This window comes from Podarcis erhardii, assembly GCF_964252035.2.
Source record: "Podarcis erhardii genome assembly, chromosome: 13".
Taxonomy (NCBI): Eukaryota; Metazoa; Chordata; class Lepidosauria; order Squamata; family Lacertidae; genus Podarcis; species Podarcis erhardii.
In genome coordinates this window covers 1,460,935-1,478,915 of record NC_138502.1, presented here as the reverse complement: position 1 = coordinate 1,478,915, position 17,981 = coordinate 1,460,935, and the positions used below count along the sequence as shown (strand labels likewise).

At 49.8% G+C, this 17,981-nt stretch overlaps 2 protein-coding genes across 10 annotated transcripts in view; one reads left to right on the top strand and one right to left on the bottom strand.

Moving 5' to 3' along the window:
• Positions 1-13,510, top strand: part of LOC309326711 (phosphatidylinositol 4,5-bisphosphate 3-kinase catalytic subunit alpha isoform-like) — a 40,600-nt gene extending 27,090 nt beyond the window's left edge. For 2 of the 3 annotated variants that reach the window (XM_081835619.1, XM_081835618.1), the window contains exons 17-23: positions 1,484-1,590; positions 2,224-2,345; positions 4,027-4,105; positions 6,621-6,791; positions 8,212-8,329; positions 8,999-9,150; positions 12,168-13,509. In XM_081835619.1, the coding sequence (XP_081691745.1) occupies positions 1,484-1,590; positions 2,224-2,345; positions 4,027-4,105; positions 6,621-6,791; positions 8,212-8,329; positions 8,999-9,150; positions 12,168-12,453 (1,035 nt within the window). In that variant the 3' untranslated portion in view covers positions 12,454-13,509. Of the gene's footprint in view, positions 1-1,483; positions 1,591-2,223; positions 2,346-4,026; positions 4,106-6,620; positions 6,792-8,211; positions 8,330-8,998; positions 9,151-12,167 lie in introns of all 3 variants that reach the window. The other variant, XM_081835620.1, reaches the window with a different exon arrangement.
• Positions 13,511-15,440: 1,930 nt separating this feature from the next.
• TFR2 (transferrin receptor 2) overlaps positions 15,441-17,981 on the bottom strand; it is a 52,414-nt gene continuing 49,873 nt past the window's right edge. For all 7 annotated transcript variants that reach the window (XM_081835660.1, XM_081835659.1, XM_081835658.1 and 4 more), the window contains one exon: positions 15,441-16,641. In XM_081835660.1, the coding sequence (XP_081691786.1) occupies positions 16,399-16,641 (243 nt within the window). In that variant the 3' untranslated portion in view covers positions 15,441-16,398. The remainder of the gene's footprint in view (positions 16,642-17,981) is intronic.

Below are 17,981 nucleotides of genomic sequence, written 5' to 3'. Positions count from 1 at the left end.
TTACCTTTTTTAACCAGAGCAGCTATGCTGTGCCTCTTCAGTTGGAGGCAGCGAAGCTTCTGAATACCAGTTTCTGGGAACAGCAGAACAGGAGAATTGCTTGTGTGCTCAGGTCCTGCTTGTAATAATAATAATAATAATAATAATAATAATAATAATAATAATTATTTATACCCTGCCCTCCCCAGCCAAAACCAGGCTCAGAGTGCCTAACATCAAGTGTATAACACATTAACATAAAATCAGGCAATCAATTAAAATGCATCCTAAAATCAGATCAGGATCAGAACAAAATCCAGTCAGATGGCAACCCGCAGATTAGGGTTGGGAAACTTAAAGGCTTAAATGTAGAGCTAAGTCTTCCCTTTTCACTTGCTACACACAATCCTCCCTAATGGGCGCAGGTTAGAAAAGGGCAAGGGGTGACAATTGTACCACAGCAGGCCCAATAGGAACCTCATACCTGTCTTCCTCTCACCATCCTGGGTTTCTGCTGGAGCAGAACTGTGGAGAAGGGCCAAAAAAGTATTTGTTCCATCAACAAAACATAAGCAGATAATATACCGTATTTTTCGCTCCATAAGACACACCTGACCATAAGATGCACCTAGTTTTTAGAGGGGGAATGCAAGGAAAAAAATATTCTTTAAAGGGAGCGCTGAGCAGAGCCTGCATGCATCCCAGGTTCTGCTCAGGGCTCCCTTTCACAAGCCATGTGGAGCGTGTGTGTGGCTCTTGGGGGCTTTCCCCCGAGGAGGGAGAAGGGCAGCCCATCACTGACGGCTTATGGGATAGCCGCACGCAGCCTCTCCTGGGCAACAGGATGAAGGCTCCCCCAAGAGCCGCGCTCCCTTTAAAGAGCCACATGGAGCGTGTGTGTGGCTCTTGGGGGCTTTTCCCCGAGGAGGGAGAAGGGCAGCCCTTCTCCTCCTCAGGGAAAAGCCCCCAAGAGCCACACACACATTCCATGCGGCTCTTTAAAGGGAGCGCTGAGCAGAGCCCTCCTGTCTGCATCCGCTCCATAAGACGCACACACATTTCCCCTTACTTTTTAGGAGGGGAAAAGTGTGTCTTATAGAGCGAAAAATACAGTACTATTGCTGTAGAAAAGTGCCTATACCTATTGTGGGTTTCCCATTGGGGCATCTGGGTGGCCACTGTGAGAAACAGGATGCTGGTCTAGATGGGCCACAGGCCTCATCCAGCAGGGCTGTTTTCATGTTCTTAGTCTTCAAGGTGCCGCAAGACCAGCTTTTGCTGCAGCAGATTAACCCAGCTCCTTGTCTGGGAAAGCTCAGCTGTGATTAATTTTCCAAACAGAAGAGGTTCTGGGGCTCAGACCTGCGTGGACACAGACCCGCATCCCGTCATGTGTGAGTGGCTGGGCTTAACTGCAGCTGTGTACGGAGACGCTCTGCAGAAGCTCAGGGGCTCTTTCTCTTCCTCTCTCTGTCCCCACTCTCCTCCTCGCCCTCCTCCCAAGATGCAGATGAAGTTCCTGGTGGAGCAGATGAGGAGGCCAGATTACATGGAGGCGCTTCAGGGCTTCATTTGTCCCCTCAACCCAGTGCACCAGCTGGGCAACCTCCGGTGAGATCAAGGGGAAGGTTTTGGCCATTTAAAGCAGCGGGGGTTGGGAAGGAGGGGGCAGGAAAGAGACCCGGACTCCTGGGTCCCCCGGAAGAGGGCTGGTGGCAGGGGGACAGCTCAAAGCAGCCTCCGAGACCAGGGAGAAGAGTTGGTGGAAGAAGATTGGAAGAAATTTAAAAATTTTTTACAGAAACGCTGTAAAATTTTTGAATGTTAATGATGTTGGAATGAAACAAAGTAGTTCTAGCAATAAGGCAAAATAAGAATATGCAAGAATGGATTAATATCAGATGAAAATTTGAAGTTAGAATATGTGAGGATAAACAATTAAGGGTAAATTAAGAGGGTATGAATTTGCTGAACAAATTTTTAAATGGAATACAAAAAAGGAAGGTGTGAGGAAGTCATGAAAATAAGTAAATGAGTGGTAAGATATCAGAAAGAGGGATTTTTATTTTTTCATTTTTATTTTTATGTTAAATTTTGGTTTTTGTATTTTCTTTGTGTGTTCTTTGTTTACTGTTTTGTAACCCTTTTCTTTTTGTTAAAAACTTAATAAATATTATTAAAAAAACAAAAAAACGAAGCAGCCTCCGAGCACACAGCTGTGACCAGATGTCCCCTCTGCTCCAGGTTGGACGAGTGCCGGATCATGTCTTCGGCCAAGCGCCCCTTGTGGCTCAACTGGGAGAATCCCGACATCATGTCAGAGTTGCTTTTCACGAACCACGAGATCATTTTTAAAAATGGAGATGGTGAGTGGGAAGGGAGCTCAGGGATGGATGAGGGGGGAGAGAAGAGCCGGGAGCATTGCTCGCAGCAGAGGGGCGGGGAACCCTTTTCATCCCGAGGGCCACATCCCCCTTTTGGCAACCTCCCGAGGGCCACATGCAAGTTGTGGGTGGAGCCAGAGGCAAAAGTGGGTGGAGCAATGAATGTAAATTTTACCTTCGTACCATAGACTAGTTTCTACACATCCAGCTGGGCGGAAACACTTGGGGGCAAACCAGGAGCAGTGAGGGAGTTGGGAGAGGGCAGATAAGAGTGGTTTGGAGGTCCACATTCAGCCCTTAGGCCCAAGGTTCCTGAACCCCTTTGCTCCTTCAGACTGCACCCATTCAGTTGTCCCCCCAGGGGCTTGTGTGAAGCATGATGGGAAAATCCATTATTGGATGTGATTCCACTGCCCACAACATCTTGCAGCCCGGCACTTAGGCAAATATTTTCTCCATCTGTTTATATACCCTTAAAAAACCCCAAGCCATCGGGTTACACCCAGTGGCTGCGAGTTACTTCCAGTGCAAGTTTTGGCATTTTATTTATTTCATACATTTATACGCGGTTTGATGCCAAAACGGTCTCTAAGCAGTTTGCAAACTGTATAGAAAACCGTCGATGAAACTGGAAAACTACAGTAATAACGAGAACAATAAAATCCCCACAAAGCAAAAAGCCCTTTTTTTTTTGCTTTGCAGGGAAGATTCTTAAGAGTCAGGGATCCGTTCCCTCTTCACACACCTTTCTTTCTTGCCAAGGCCCAGCCCAGACAGCCATCTGACTCTCACCCAGGTTGCAACATCCTACCCAAGACTCTCACCCACCCAAGGAAACACCCCTCCGTGGTACTGCTTCCCAAGCTTTGCAAAGCTTAAAAATAACACTCAAAATTGATATATACACATATACCGTATTTTTCACTCCATAAGATGCACTTTTTTCTTCCTAAAAAGTAAGGGGAAATGTCTGTGCGTCTTATGGAGCGAATGTGTGGTCCCTGGAGCCAAATTGCCCAGGGGCAAAAAGCAGATCAAGCTTTTTTTTTTTTTCAGAAAGAGGCAAGGGGATGTTGAAAGGAAGCAGCTGATCGGAAAGCGATCGGGGAGGGAGATAAGGGACGCTAGAGATAAAGGAGGCTGCTTGGGAGGGGGGAGGTAAAAGCCCATGGATCCTCAGGATTTTTGCATTGGGTCACCCCAAATTCACCATCAGATCACATAGCATGCCCATGGCTACAGCCTGCACCACAAAAATCATACATCCACTGTTTCGTTCAGAATATTTTTTTTCTTGTTTTCCTCCTCTAAAAACTAGGTGCGTCTTATGGAGCGAAAAATCCGGTACATAATATACACAAAAATAAGAACCTAACTTGAAGTGGGGTGGGACGTTCTCAGCCTTGCTTCCACCCCAAAGGATTCTCTTTTGTGTCTTGTCATGCCCCTTTGTTGTCGTTCCCTTCTGGAGTTTCCCATTCCATTTTAAGAAAGAGGCGCGCCAGGACCCATGATTTCCTCTCTCCTCTCGGCTATTTTTTCTCCCTGCATCAGCACCAAAGCTCACACCCACACGCCCAGCCTCTCAGCCCATCAGGGGACAACTCCCTCCCAACCACTCCAGTCACCTCTTTGTTTTAATAATCTCCTCTGTGATCCCCAGACCTCCGGCAAGATATGTTGACTCTGCAGATCATCCGGATCATGGAGAGCATGTGGCAGAACCAAGGACTGGACCTCAGGTAGCGTTAAGGCAACGTGTCGTGGGGTGGGACTTTTGCCTGCTCTGTTTTGGAGTTTCTGCTGAAATGAGGCTGCATTTTAATCTTGTTTTTAAGTTGTATTTCAATCAATTTGTTTTATATTTGGTGTTAGCTTCCCTGAGCCCGGTCTTGGCTGGGGAGGGCAGGGTATAAATAAAATTATTATTATTATTATTATTATTATTTCATCCTCATTTGGACCTTTGCTTTAAAAACAAGTGAATTCTCTTTTGCTGGAGAACATACACACTGCCCCAAGTCCAGAAGTGTCTAGGTGTGTTCCAGAAGTGCTGTTTTCAGAGGTGAGGTTGCAGACTTTTCATGGGTTGGTTTTAAATAAAGTCGGGGTGCCAGACTATAAACAGCTGCACCCTCCCTGCCACCAAGAAGGGGTCCAGCAAGAAATCCTTATCAAAACAGCAACCATTGGGGCTGTGGGTGGGTATGAAATAATAAATAATAATAAAATTTTATTTATATCCTGCCCTCCCCAGCTGAAGCCGGGCTCAGAGTGGCTAACAACAGTAAAATAATACAACATTCTTAAAATCAGTTCATTATAAAATCAGTTCAAAATCAAATTGATGGCAACCATTGGGCTAGGGTTCTGTGAGGATTGCCAAAGGAGGGGGTCAGGCTGTGCCTTGGCCAAAGGCCTGGTGGAACAGCTCTGTCTTGCAGGCCCTGCGGAAAGATGTCAAGTCCCACAGGACCCTAGTCTCTTGGGACAGAGCGTTCCACCAGATCGGAGCCACAGCCGAAAAAGCCCTGACTCTGGTGGAGGCCAGCCTAACCTCTCTGTGGCCTGGGACCTTCAAGATGTTTTTGTTTGAAGACCGTAAGGTCCTCTGTGGGACATACCAGGAGAGGCGGTCCCGTAGGTACATGGGTCCTAAGCCGTATAGGGATTTAAAAGTTAAAACCAGCACCTTCAACCTGACCCTGTACTCTACCGGGAGCCAGTGCAGCTGGTATAGCACCGGGTGAATGTGATCCCGCAGCGAGGACCCCGTAAGGAGTCTTGCCGCAGCATTCTGCACCCGCTGGAGTTTCTGGGTCTCAAGGGCAGCCAGAAATCCAGCAACCAGAGCAAAAGCTGGAGTAGATTATCCTGTGCTCAATGGCCAAAGAGTCCAGTACGTCTTTAAAAAATTGTGCAAAGATTAAAAGCCAGAACAAACCCAAAATGGAAAGAAACCCAAAAAGCACGCTCACACATACAAAGGTCAGGTCTTAGGAATCCCATGCACTGGAAAAGGCCACAAATATTTAAAACCCTCCGAATTAGGGGCCAAAGTCCTGGGTAAAGGGAAATGTGTTTATTTTGCCTGGTGCTTTTTTCCGCGCACCTTGCATAATTTCATATGCCTCTTCTGTCTCTCTAAGTTTTAAGAAAACCCCCAGATGGTGTAACCTCTCCACTTAGGGGAATTGCTCCATCCTCTGTATCGTTTTGGCTGCCTCCACGTGGACTGGTTGAAAGCCACCTCGTCCCCTTGCTGGATTTATTATCACTGTTTTCATTTATATGCTGCTTTCCCCTCCGAGGAGCTCAAGACATTGTTCTCCCTCTCCTCATTTAATCCCCGCAACAACCCTGTGAGGTAGGTCAGGCTGAGAGAGGCAGTGACTGGCCTCCAAGGTCACCCCAGTGAGCTTCAAGGCCTTCTGGCAGAGATTCGAACCCTACTCTCCCAGGTCCCGGCCCAACACTCTAACCACTGAACCACACTGGATTGGACCCAAGGTGTTTCTCACCTGGGATCCTTCTTCCCCCAAAGGGGAGCCCACAAGCAGGAGGATGTGAAGGCCACAGCCCTCTCCCCCAGTTTCTCCCCAATGATTGGTATTCACAGGTAGGCTGTCCCTAAACCTGGAGGCTCCATTTAGCCACCCACTGATAGACTTTCTGACCTTCCATGACTCTGCCTAATCCCCTGTTTTCCCCTAATAATAATAATAATAATAATAATAATAAATTTTATTTATACCCCGCCCTCCCCAGCCAAGACCGGGCTCAGGGCGGCTAACAACCAATAATAAAACCAAGTTGATTAAAATACAACTTAAAAAACAAGATTAAAATACAGCATTAAAACATTAAAATGCAGCCTCCTCACAGGAGGAGAAAGGAAAAAGGAAAGAGGGGGAGGGGATCAAGTTGATTCCAAGCCAAAGAGGCGGAGGGGAGTCAAACTGATTCCAAGCCAAAGGCCAGGCGGAACAACTCTGTCTTACAGGCCCTGCGGAAAGAAATCAGATCCCGCAGGGCCCTGGTCTCATGAGACAGAGCGTTCCACCAGGCGGGGGCCAGTGTTGAAAAGGCCCTGCCTCTGGTTGAGGCTAATCTGACTTCCTTAGGGCCCGGGACCTCTAGGGGGTTGCTATTTATAGACCTTAAGGTCCTCCATGGGGCATACCGGGAGAGGCTGTCCCATAGGCACGTGAGTCCCAAGCCATCTCAGTCTTCTGTCTTCCTCCTGGTCCTTTGCAGGATGCTGCCCTACGGCTGCCTCTCCATCGGGGACTGCGTGGGCCTCATTGAGGTGGTGAAGAGCTCCCACACCATCATGCAGATCCAGTGCAAGGGCGGCCTCAAGGGGGCGCTGCAGTTCAACAGCAACGCTCTGCACCACTGGCTGAAGGACAAGAACAAGGGAGAGGGGTCTGTACTGTTCCTATTATTTGCTCCATTCCTTACCTGCCCCTCACCGTGGGGTCCCAGGGTGGGTTGCAGCCATTTTTTAAGATGCAGCACTAAACTCAGTTCCAAGCAAAGGACGGCCACTTTTTAAGTGGGTCCTAAAAATGTGCGCATCTTGCATGATGAAGGCCTGGGCCAAATGGTGCGTCTTCAGCAGACGAGGAAAGATGTCCAGCGAAGCTGCTAGGCGCCTCTCTGTGGGGAGGGCATGCAGAAGGTCCTGGGTTCAACCCCCAACGGCATCTCCAGGTAGGGCTGAGAGAGGCTCCCTTTCTGAAACTCTGGAGAGCCGCTGCTGCCAGTCAGGGTGGACAATATTGAGGTAGATGGACCCCAATGGTATGGCACAGTATAAAGGCAGCTTCCTTCATTCTGGGCCACAAATTCTGGGCCAAGAAGGGACTCGGGTGGCGCTGTGGGTTAAACCACAGAGCCTAGGGCTTCTGATCAGAAGGTCGGCGGTTCGAATCCCCGCGACGGGGTGAGCTCCCGTCGCTCGGTCCCTGCTCCTGCCAACCTAGCAGTTCGAAAGCACCTCAAAGTGCAAGTAGATAAATAGGTACTGCTCCGGCGGGAAGGTAAACGGCGTTTCCGTGCGCTGCTCTGGTTCACCAGAAGCTGCTTAGTCATGCTGGTCACATGACCCAGAAACTGTCTGCAGACAAAGGCCAGCTCCCTCTGCCTATAGAGCGAGATGTTCACGCAACCCCAGAGTTGGTCACGACTGGACCTAATGGTCAGGGGCCCCTTTACTTTTACCTAGAACTACCAAGAGAGCCCGCTCTGTTGATATTAACACTTGAGAGGGTCTGCAGGGAAGGAGGAGGGGGGTGCCTTTCAGCTTTTGGGGGCCTGAGTCACTTTGGGCTTTAAACGTGAGCACCAGGAATCAGGCCCACAAACAAACCAGCAACCAGCAGGGTGGCAGCGGCGGCCAGCTGTGGGTCAGGAAGCAGTGGGGGCTTTTGTGGGTCTTGCTCTCCCTCCGGGAAGGGAAGGACTGGGAGATTTGATGACGCAGGACAAAGTTGCCAACGTTCCAGCAGTTGTGGGGAGAATTTGCTAAAAGGGCTTTGGGATCCACGACGGGCATGAGGCATGGATACCAGAGGAGTTATGGGGTCTGCTGCAGAGACTGGGGTGAGGCGATGAGGAAGAAGGGCTGCCCTGGCTCATAGCTTCTGCACGCAGAAGGTTGTAGGTTCCATCCCTGGCATCTGGGAAAGATTCCCTGGAGAGCCACAGCTGCCAGTCAGAGTAGACAACACTGAACAAGACGGACCAATGGTCTTACTCGGTGTAAGGCGGCTTCCCATGCTGCTAATCCTGGTGTGTTTAGCAAGGCCCTTTGTGCTAACGTTTCCCTCCTTCCTGGATCCAGCTATGACGCTGCCATTGACCTCTTCACGCGTTCCTGCGCCGGTTACTGCGTCGCCACCTTCATCCTGGGCATCGGGGACCGCCACAACAGCAACATCATGGTCAAGGACGATGGGCAGGTGAGTGAGTGGTTTCCTGGACTTGCTGCGAGAAGCCAAGTTACAGGGAACCAGGCAGAAGGCCTTCTCGGTGGTGGCACCCGCCCTGTGGAACTCCCTCCCACCAGATGTCAAAGAGAAAAACAACTACCAGACTTTTAGAAGACATCTGAAGGCAGCCCTGTTTAGGGAAGCTTTTAATGTTTAATAGACTATTGTATTTTAATATTCTGTTGGAAGCCGCCCAGAGTGGCTGGGGAAACCCAGCCAGATGGGCAGGGTATTAATAATAATAATAATAATAATAATAATAATAATAATAATAATAATAATATAATTACACAAATGCGTGCACTTCCCTCCCAGCCATGGGCTTTGTCCCAGGAAAACAAGCAACAGTGAAAAATTCCTCCCCTTCTCTCTTTCTGAGAGCCAGTGTGGTAGTCTCGTAATCTGGGGAACCGGGTTCGCGTCTCCGCTCCTCCACATGCTGGGTGACCTTGGGCCAGTCACACTTCTTCGGAGTCTCTCAGCCCCACTCACCTCACAGAGTGTTTGTTGTGGGGAAGGAAGGGAAAGGAGAATGTGAGCCGCTTTGAGACTCCTTAAAGGGAGTGAAAGGCGGGATATCAAATCCAAACTCCTCTTCTTCTCTCTCTTTCTGTGCCACCTCGCTGCCTTCCCCACCAGCTCTTCCACATTGACTTTGGCCATTTCCTGGACCACAAGAAGAAGAAGTTTGGCTACAAGCGGGAGCGAGTCCCCTTCGTCCTCACCCAGGACTTCCTCATCGTCATCAGCAAAGGGGTGCAGGAGTGTACCAAGACCAAAGAGTTCGAGAGGTAAGAGATGGGGAGCCTTTGGCCACACGTCTCCTTTTTTTTTTTTGTTAAATCATTTTTATTTATTTTCCAATAAAAACATCCAATTAACATATCAAATCATAATCCAATTAAAATAAAAAACTAAAATAAGACCAAATTATCATCCAGTTATTAATTTTTCGGGACTTCCCATAGTCTGGACCTTAAAGCCTAGCTCCAAATCTCAAACCTGCCTCTCCTCGTTGTTCCCATATTTCCACATCTCGATTTTAACGCTTTAAAGTTCTCCGTCTCTGGCTCTTCAATTCTCAATCATGTCAGATGTCATATAACCTTTCATCCATTGAGTACAGCTTTATTTGAATGGCCACATGTCTCCTGATAACTTGCTGGGAAACCCTTCACTTCCCCACCACCCGAAAACAACACAAACTAGGCATCCTTCGCCCACAGCATCACTCGAAATCTAGGAATCTGGCTTCCCCACACTCCCTTCCCCCAAACTCCCTCCCCCAATTGTTTGTTGCTTAGTCGTGTCCAATTCTTTGTGACCCCCTGGACCAGAGCACGCCAGGTACGCCTGTCTTCCTCCCCCAATTACACCCCCCTTTTCAAGAATGGCATCACTTCTGCAGCGTTCAGCTGTGTACAGGAGCCACACACACACACACACACCATGAACTGGGACTTCACAATTCAAATGACACACACACCCGCCTTTGCAGCAAACACTGGTTTTCCTCCCCAGTTTGCTCCTCCCTTCATGTTCAAATATATAAAAGGATGTCACATAGAGGAGGGAGAAAGGTTGTTTTCTGCTGCTCCAGAGAAGCGGACACGGAGCAATGGATCCAAACTACAAGAAAGAAGATTCCACCTAAACATTAGGAAGAACTTCCTGACAGTGAGAGCTGTTTGACAGTGGAATTTGCTGCCCAGGAGTGTGGTGGAGTCTCCTTCTTTGGAGGTCTTTAAGCAAAGGCTTGACAACCATATGTCAGGAGTGCTCTGATGGTGTTTCCTGCTTGGCAGGGGGTTGGACTCGATGGCCCTTGGGGTCTCTTCCAACTCTACGATTCTATGATTCTACTTTCCCCCTTGCACACTTATACGCTTGATCTGAGAACGCAAGAGCCTGGCTGCTGGATCAGGCCCAAGGGACCCCATCCAGTCCAACATCCTGTTCTTGCAGTGGCCAGCCAGATTCCCCAAAGGGAAGCCCACATTCAGGACCTCACAGGCACAGGGACACTCTCCCTGCTTGTGATTCCTAGAGCTATCCTGCCTCTGACCACAGGGGGAGAAGATAGCCATTGTGGTTTAACAGCACAGATGAATGAATGAATTTTATTATCAAGGTCGCAGACCAGTTCCGGGTCACTTACAATGTCAGGAAAATCATAAAACACAACAGGGATACAATTGGGTACAACAGAGACAATTCAGATATAACAACAGTTATATATACAGTGGTGCCCCGCAAGACGAATGCCTCGCAAGACAAAAAACCCGCTAGACGAAAGGGTTTTCCGTTTTTTGAGGCGCTTCGCAAGACGAATTTCCCTATGGGCTTGCTTCGCAAGACGAAAACGTCTTGCGAGTTTTGCAAGTTTTTTCGCTTTCCCCCCCTTTTTCTAAGCCACTAAGCCGCTAATAGCCTCTTAGCTGCTAAGCCGCTAATAGCCGCTAATAGCGCTAATCCGCTAATAGGGTTGCTTCGCAAGACGGAAAAACCGCTAGACGAAGAAACTCGCGGAACGAATTATTTTCATCTTGCGAGGCACCACTGTATACACACATACACACAGTGGTACCTCGGGTTACATACGCTTCAGGTTACAGACTCCACTAACCCAGAAATAATACCTCGGGTTAAGAATTTTGCTTCAGGATGAGAACAGAAATCGTGCTCCTGCGGCGCGGCAGCAGCGGGAGGCCCCATTAGCTAAAGTGGTGCTTCAGGTTAAGAACAGTTTCAGGTTAAGAACGGACCTCTGGAACGAATTAAGTACTTAACCCGAGGTACCACTGTGTGTTTGTGTGTGTGTATCACTAAACTATAACCTAAAATTATCATTTAAAACCTTAATCCTTTTGGTAGTACAGCTTGTTCTCTACGTTTTGTGGCAGCACATATCATCTCTTACGTTTTTTTAATACCTAGAGGGAAAAGCTATAAGTTCCAATCTACATTTGAGAGAACGTTCAAAGATCACATCTTTTAATTCCAAATGAATCTTGAACAACACACTAGAGCAGAGCTTTCTGAACGCCACGTTAGTGTGTCGGCCGCAGTGTGCAGGTGTGTCTCACAAATGCTCCCTGCGCTCCCCCCGGGGCTGGAAAGGGGTTAGTTTAACCTCCTGTTTGCTAGTAAAACTGAATCACTGTGTCGTGAAATGATGCACGTCTAAAAAGTGTGTCACGAACATGAAGAGTTCGGAAAGCTCTATGCTAGACGCAAAGTGTACACGCAAACTTCAGAAATATTCCAAAGCATTCTGCCTCCAACAGTGGAGGCATCTTGCCCAGAGGCCATCAATAGCCGCTGCCTCCTCCATGAATTAGTCTAACCCTCTTTTAAAGCCATGTAAGTCGGTAACCAGGACGCGGGTGGCGCTCTGGGTTAAACCACAGAGCCTAGGACTTGCCGATCAGAAGGTCGGCGGTTCGAATCCCCGCGACGGGGTGAGCTCCCGTTGCTCGGTCCCTGCTCCTGCCAACCTAGCAGTCCGAAAGCACACCAGTGCAAGTAGATCAATAGGTACCGCTCCGGCGGGAAGGTAAACAGCGTTTCCGTGCGCTGCTCTGGTTCGCCAGAAGTGGCTTAGTCATGCTGGCCACATGACCCGGAAGCTGTACGCCGGCTCCTTCGGCCAGTAAAGCGAGATGAGTTGGCCACGACTGGACCTAATGGTCAGGGGTCCCTTTACCTTTAAGTTGGTAACCCTCGTTGCCTCCAGTGGCAGGGAGTTCCATAGTTGTGACGACATCTGCCCTGAATCTTCCCTCCTCCCTCCGCTTCTCCCTCCCAGGTTCCAGGAGATGTGCTACAAGGCCTACCTGACCATCCGCCAGCACGCCAACCTGCTCATCAACCTCTTCTCCATGATGCTGGGCTCGGGGATGCCGGAGCTGCAGTCCTTTGACGATGTGGCCTACCTGCGCAAGACCCTGGCGCTGGACAAGTCGGAGCAGGAGGCGCTGGAGTACTTCACCAAGCAGATGAACGAGGCCCACCACGGCGGCTGGACCACCAAGATGGACTGGATCTTCCACACCATCCGCCACATGCCCCTCAGCGAGGCCGGCCACGACTGACCAGGACCCTCCGCCACCGGGGAGAGAGGAAACGCCGGCCCTCCAGAGCGGCAGGGAGAGGATCCGGGAGCGCCGCCGGGGCTACCAAGGCAAGGGGGCGGGGAGCCCCGTGTGAACTCGGGCAACCGGGTTCCTGATCCCCTCTCGGGACCGGCAGGGAGAGGATCCAGGAGCGCTGGTGTGCCTTGCAGGACGCGAGGAAGGGAGGAAAGGGAGGGGAGAGGGTCGCCCAGCCCCCTGCACTGGGGGTAAGGGGTCTTGAGGTTGAGAGAGCTTGGGGGGCAGGAAGCAGGGACCAGTTTCCTTCTGCAGTTAGGAGAGGTATAGGCATGGAAACGGACCCTTTTCCCTCCCGGAAGTGTGTGTGTGTGTGTGTGTGTTCCCCCCCCCTTTCTCCCAATTTGAAATTCTCTTCCCCACTTTTCACATTGGGGGCTAAAACAGGAGACCCCCTTCCGCTCTGCCCTCCAGGCAGGTTTATACTTGAATTGCCCCCACTGCCCTTCTCTCCCCCTCCTTGGCAGAAAACGGGGAGAGGAGAGGGGAGTGTGGTTGAGGGGAGGGGGTTTTACTGTGGGGGAAATGGGCAGAAAGTGGCAATACTTGAAAAAAAAAATGTCCAGGGTTGGAAAGGAAACAAACAAAAATGGTTATTTTCTCTTATTTTTTTCCAAATAAAATTTTGAAAAAGAGAGTATTGGTTGGAAATGGAAAATGAGAATAGCAGTAATTCCAACTTTGGAATTGCCTTGTGTGAAGCAGTTCATTGGGTTAATTCTGTGCGGAGGAGGATGCAGTTCTTTCTGTCTGCGCCAAACCTCCTGCCTGTCGATCTCACGGCACGACCCCCAAGTTAATCTGCAATTAATCCAGAATGCGGCAGCTAGACTGGTGACTGGGAGACCACATAACACCGGTCTTGATAGACCTACATTGGCTCCCAGGATGTTTCTGAGCACAATTCAAAGTGTTGGTGCTGAGCTTCAAAGCCCTAAACGGCCTCAAAGGCCCAGTAGACCTGAAGGAGCATCTCCACCCCGGACATCTGGGTCCAGCGCCAAGGGCCTTCTGGCAGTTCCCTCCCTGCGGGAAGTGAGGTTGCAGGGAACCAGGCAGAGGGCCTTCTCGGTGGTGGCGCCCGTCCTGTGGAACGCCCTCCCACCAGATGTCAAGGAAATAAGCAACTATGAGACTTTTAGAAGATAACGGAAGGCGGCCCTATTTAGGGATGTTCTTAATGTTTGATGCTGTATTGTTTTTAATATTTGGTTGGAAGCCACCCAGAGGGGCTGGGGAAACCCAGCCAGATGGGCGGGGTATAAGTAATAAATTATTATTATTATTATTATGAGGGGGTGCAGGAAAACCACCTCTCTCCGCACCACAAATGATGTCCGGAGCATGTGCTGTCTGGGGCTGATGGGAGTTGTAGTCCAAAATGTCTGGAGGGCTCCTGGTCGGCAAATACTGTGTCAGCAGGATGGGCAGACCGAGAGCACGAATGTGTCGGCTTGTTTGTGCGTTTGAGAAGGAAGCACTGACCCTGCAAGGACAGCGGAGGGAAGGAGCTTGAACAACTCTTTTTGAGCGCCATCTTCTAAAAGCGCAATCTGGAGGATTTTGCTCTCTTTCGCTGATGGTGTGGGTAAGTGGCAACAGAAAATGTATTTAGTGCCAAAGGAAAATGTGTTTCGTACTATTTCTCACCCACCCTGATGGCACTGCACAACTTTACACACGCTTTTGCAACATTCCCACCCCCTTGACTCCAGTTCCTGCCCCCTCTTGTGCTTCAGCCTTTGGGGGGGGGTCTCCAAAAAGACAGTTGCGCCATCTAGGGGCCCTGACACCCTCTCCTAGCCCACTTCCCCCCAAACCTCCTTGGGTGACTAGGCATCAGGGCTGCTAACTTAAACTCACCACACTCTGTAACTATGAGCAGGTAGTATAAAATTTAGCGCTGAGCCCCCCAAAGCAGCCCATTAAATCTTCTCAGACACAGGAGCTCAACAGCCTGGTCCCCCCCCCCCCGCCCTTGGCAACAGGTATAGTGGGATAACTAGTCTCTAAATTCACAAATAGGCTGGAGCTGATGGGAGTTGTAGTCTTAAAATGCGGGTTTGCAAAGGCTGAACAAGAGTCTTGGCAAGATCAGGAAAAGCTCAGCTTTTTCTCATAGTGACAGAGGGCTGCTTATTTCTGGTGGGTGAGATTCTGGGATCCCTGGAGAAATGCAATGAGCTGCTGATGACACGGTATTTGTCAGGAATCGGTGGTTGAGGGACACCGAGGTTCCTAAAAACTGGTCTTGGTATCTCAGAATAACGACCATAAAGTAACACTTGTCCCATTTTCAAACTCACCTCTGATCCTGTTTCTGTTTGTCATCAAACAGGAATTATTTAGTTGTGATTCCTGCAGTTGGACTAGATGAGCAATTCTACGATTGTACGACTCATAGAATCCTAGAGTTGGAAGAGACCCCAAGGGCCATTGAGTCCAACCCCCTGCCATGCAGGAAACACCATCAGAGCACTCCTGACATATGGTTGTCAAGCCTCTGCTTAAAGACCTCCAAAGAAGGAGACTCCACCACACTCCTGGGCAGCAAATTCCACTGTCAAACAGCTCTTACTGTCAGGAAGTTCTTCCTAATGTTTAGGTGGAATCTTCTTTCTTGTAGTTTGGATCCATTGCTCCGTGTCCGCTTCTCTGGAGCAGCAGAAAACAACCTTTCTCCCTCCTCTAGGTGACATCCTTTGATATATTTGAACATGGCTATCATATCACCCCTTAACCTCCTCTTCTCCAGGCTAAACATGCCCAGCTCCCTTAGCCGTTCCTCATAAGGCATCGTTTCCAAGCCTTTGACCATTTTGGTTGCCCTCCTCTGGACATGTTCCCTCCTCTGGACTCAATTCCATCCGTGTGTTTGCCCACTTGATGAGCTGGACAATAAAGTCGCTGGACAAAGAACCATGCAAACGTAACAAGAAATAATTTATAGTGATCTTTGCCACTGATAAATTAACAAGGCTTTGGTTCTTATTCATGAGGTAGGGCGGATTTTCATCGTATCGCATAGCAATAAACATTTATGGCAGCCTTCAGGAAACCCAGCGCTCTTAAGCAGACGTTTTGGACTGCAACTCCCATTAGGCTCGGCATTGCACAGGCAGGGCTGATGGGAGTTGTAGTGCCAAACATCTGGCGGGCGCCAAGTTGGGAAAGGCTGACATAGTCATCAGTGCAACTGATAAATATTGAAGCGAGGGAGCTGGGAGTCAGCAAAGGGGCACTAAATAAACCGGAATACGGGGAACAATTAAAACGGGTGCCGGGTAAAGGGTGAATGTGAAGCGCAGGATTTCGCTCTATTACATAGCAATAAATCAATTAAATTTATAGCAGACACTGCTGCTGATAAATTAGAAGGAGGAGAAGGGAGGGGAAAGGAACAAGGGTGCAAGTCAGGCAATTAAGTCAGGGAAAAACAACCACAGCCTCCTCTCCACTCGTGTGGCAGGACGTGGGCAGTTTATAGTGAGCCTTTGCCACCGATAAATTCAGAACAGGCAAGGAGAAAATCAAGCTGTGATTCTGGCATTGCAGGAGGGGGCTGGATTGGATGACCGTCAGGGTCCCTCCCAACTCTGTAATTCTATGATTTCAGCGGAGAGGAGAATAAAAGGAGGTAGAGCTGAAACAAATTTTGGCTGTGCAGGACTAGAATCCGCTGGCCCAAATTAAAATGCACTTTCTGCATAACTGAAGTGTGTTGCAACATTCCCAATTACGGATGCTGGTGAATTCTAGACAATTCTTCAGGGGTGGGGATTTCATGGCTCAGATTACATTTTTTCGCTTTTTGGAAATGCATTCGAAAAGTTCGTTTCAGCTCCAGGAATGAGAGGGTCCCCCCCTTTTTTTTACGTGTTTTGATGTTCAGAAATTGTTGTCGATGTTCCAGACGTCTCCGCTCAGGGCATTGGCCGCCCCCTGGAGCGTCCAAGTGACGAATGCCAGCTGGCGGCGGAAGAGGACTTCGTTGAAGCTCTGGGGGGCCTCCCGCAAGAGGCTGACGTGCTCCAGCAGGGCCTTGACGGTGTGGGCCCCCCGGCCGTGCAAGATGTGCCGGAACGGGGTCTCCGTGACCGCCACGTACTGGGAGAGGAAGTAGAATTCCACCTGGGGCAGAGAGGGGGAGCCATTAGTGGAGCAAAGATACCCAAAGTCCACAGCAGTCCCCAAAAAACTAGCAGAACCCCATCTGTACTGGGCAAGAGCTGGTGAACTGGGGAGGAAGGGTAGAGGGCACAGAAGCATCCTCTGCAAAAGGCTGCTCCTTTAATTCCAGGTTAACTAGGTAAAGGTAAAGGGAGCCCTGACCATTAGGTCCAGTCGTGACCGACTCTGGGGTTGCGGCTCTCATCTCGCTTTACTGGCCGAGGGAGCCAGCGTACAGCTTCCGGGTCATGTGGCCAGCATGACTAAACCACTTCTGGCGAACCAGAGCAGCACACGGAAATGCCGTTTACCTTCCCGCCAGAGCAGTACCTATTTATCTACTTGCACTTTGATGTGCTTTCAAACTGCTAGGTTGTCCGGAGCAGGGACCGAGCAACGGGAGCTCACCCCGTCGCGGGGATCTGAACCGCCGACCTTCTGATTGGCAAGTCCTAGGCTCTGTGGTTTAACCCACAGCGCCACCTGCGTCCCTCTCCAGGTTAACTAATAACTAATAATAACTAATAACTAAAACTCTGCAATCCCACACAAGAGAGCTTCTGGCAAACTACCCTGGTGGCAAGAAAGAAAGGGAAGCTTTGGTGCATCGAGGGGGCAATTGTGCCAGGAATCATTTTCAGGCTGGGAGCCGCATTCCCTTCTGCGCAACCCTCCAGGGGCCATGTGCTACTGGCAGGCAGCGCCAGGGGCAGAACAGCAACTTGTATGGTTTCTACAGACATGCCATCCAGGCACTTCAAGAGACACATCTTAGCCTGGCAGGAACACTCAAGGAGGGGCAAAAGCAAGGTTAGGGACAGGGAGTGGTGGCCCCGAGAGAGATCCGAGGGCCAGACGGTGAGACCTGGGTCCCTGGGCTTTCCCTTCCTTTCTCTAGGCTACTAATCATGGGCCATACGCAGGGAATAAAGGGACGCAGGTGGCGCTGTGGGGTTAAACCACAGAGCCTAGGACTTGCCAATCAGAAGGTCAGCAGTTTGAATCCCAGCGACGGGGTGAGCTCCCGCTGCTCGGTCCCTGCTCCTGCCAACCTAGCAGTTCGAAAGCACACCAGTACGAGTAGATAAAAGGTACCACTCAGGCAGGAAGGTAAACGGCGTTTCCGTGCGCTGCTCTGGTTCGCCAGAAGCGGCTTAGTCCTGCTGGCCACATGACCCAGAAGCTGTACGCCGGCTCCCTCGGCCAATAAAGTGAGATGAGCGCTGCAACCCCAGAGTCGGCCGCAACTGGACCTAATGGTCAGGGGTCCCTTTACCTTCTTTACACAGGGAATAGCCGTG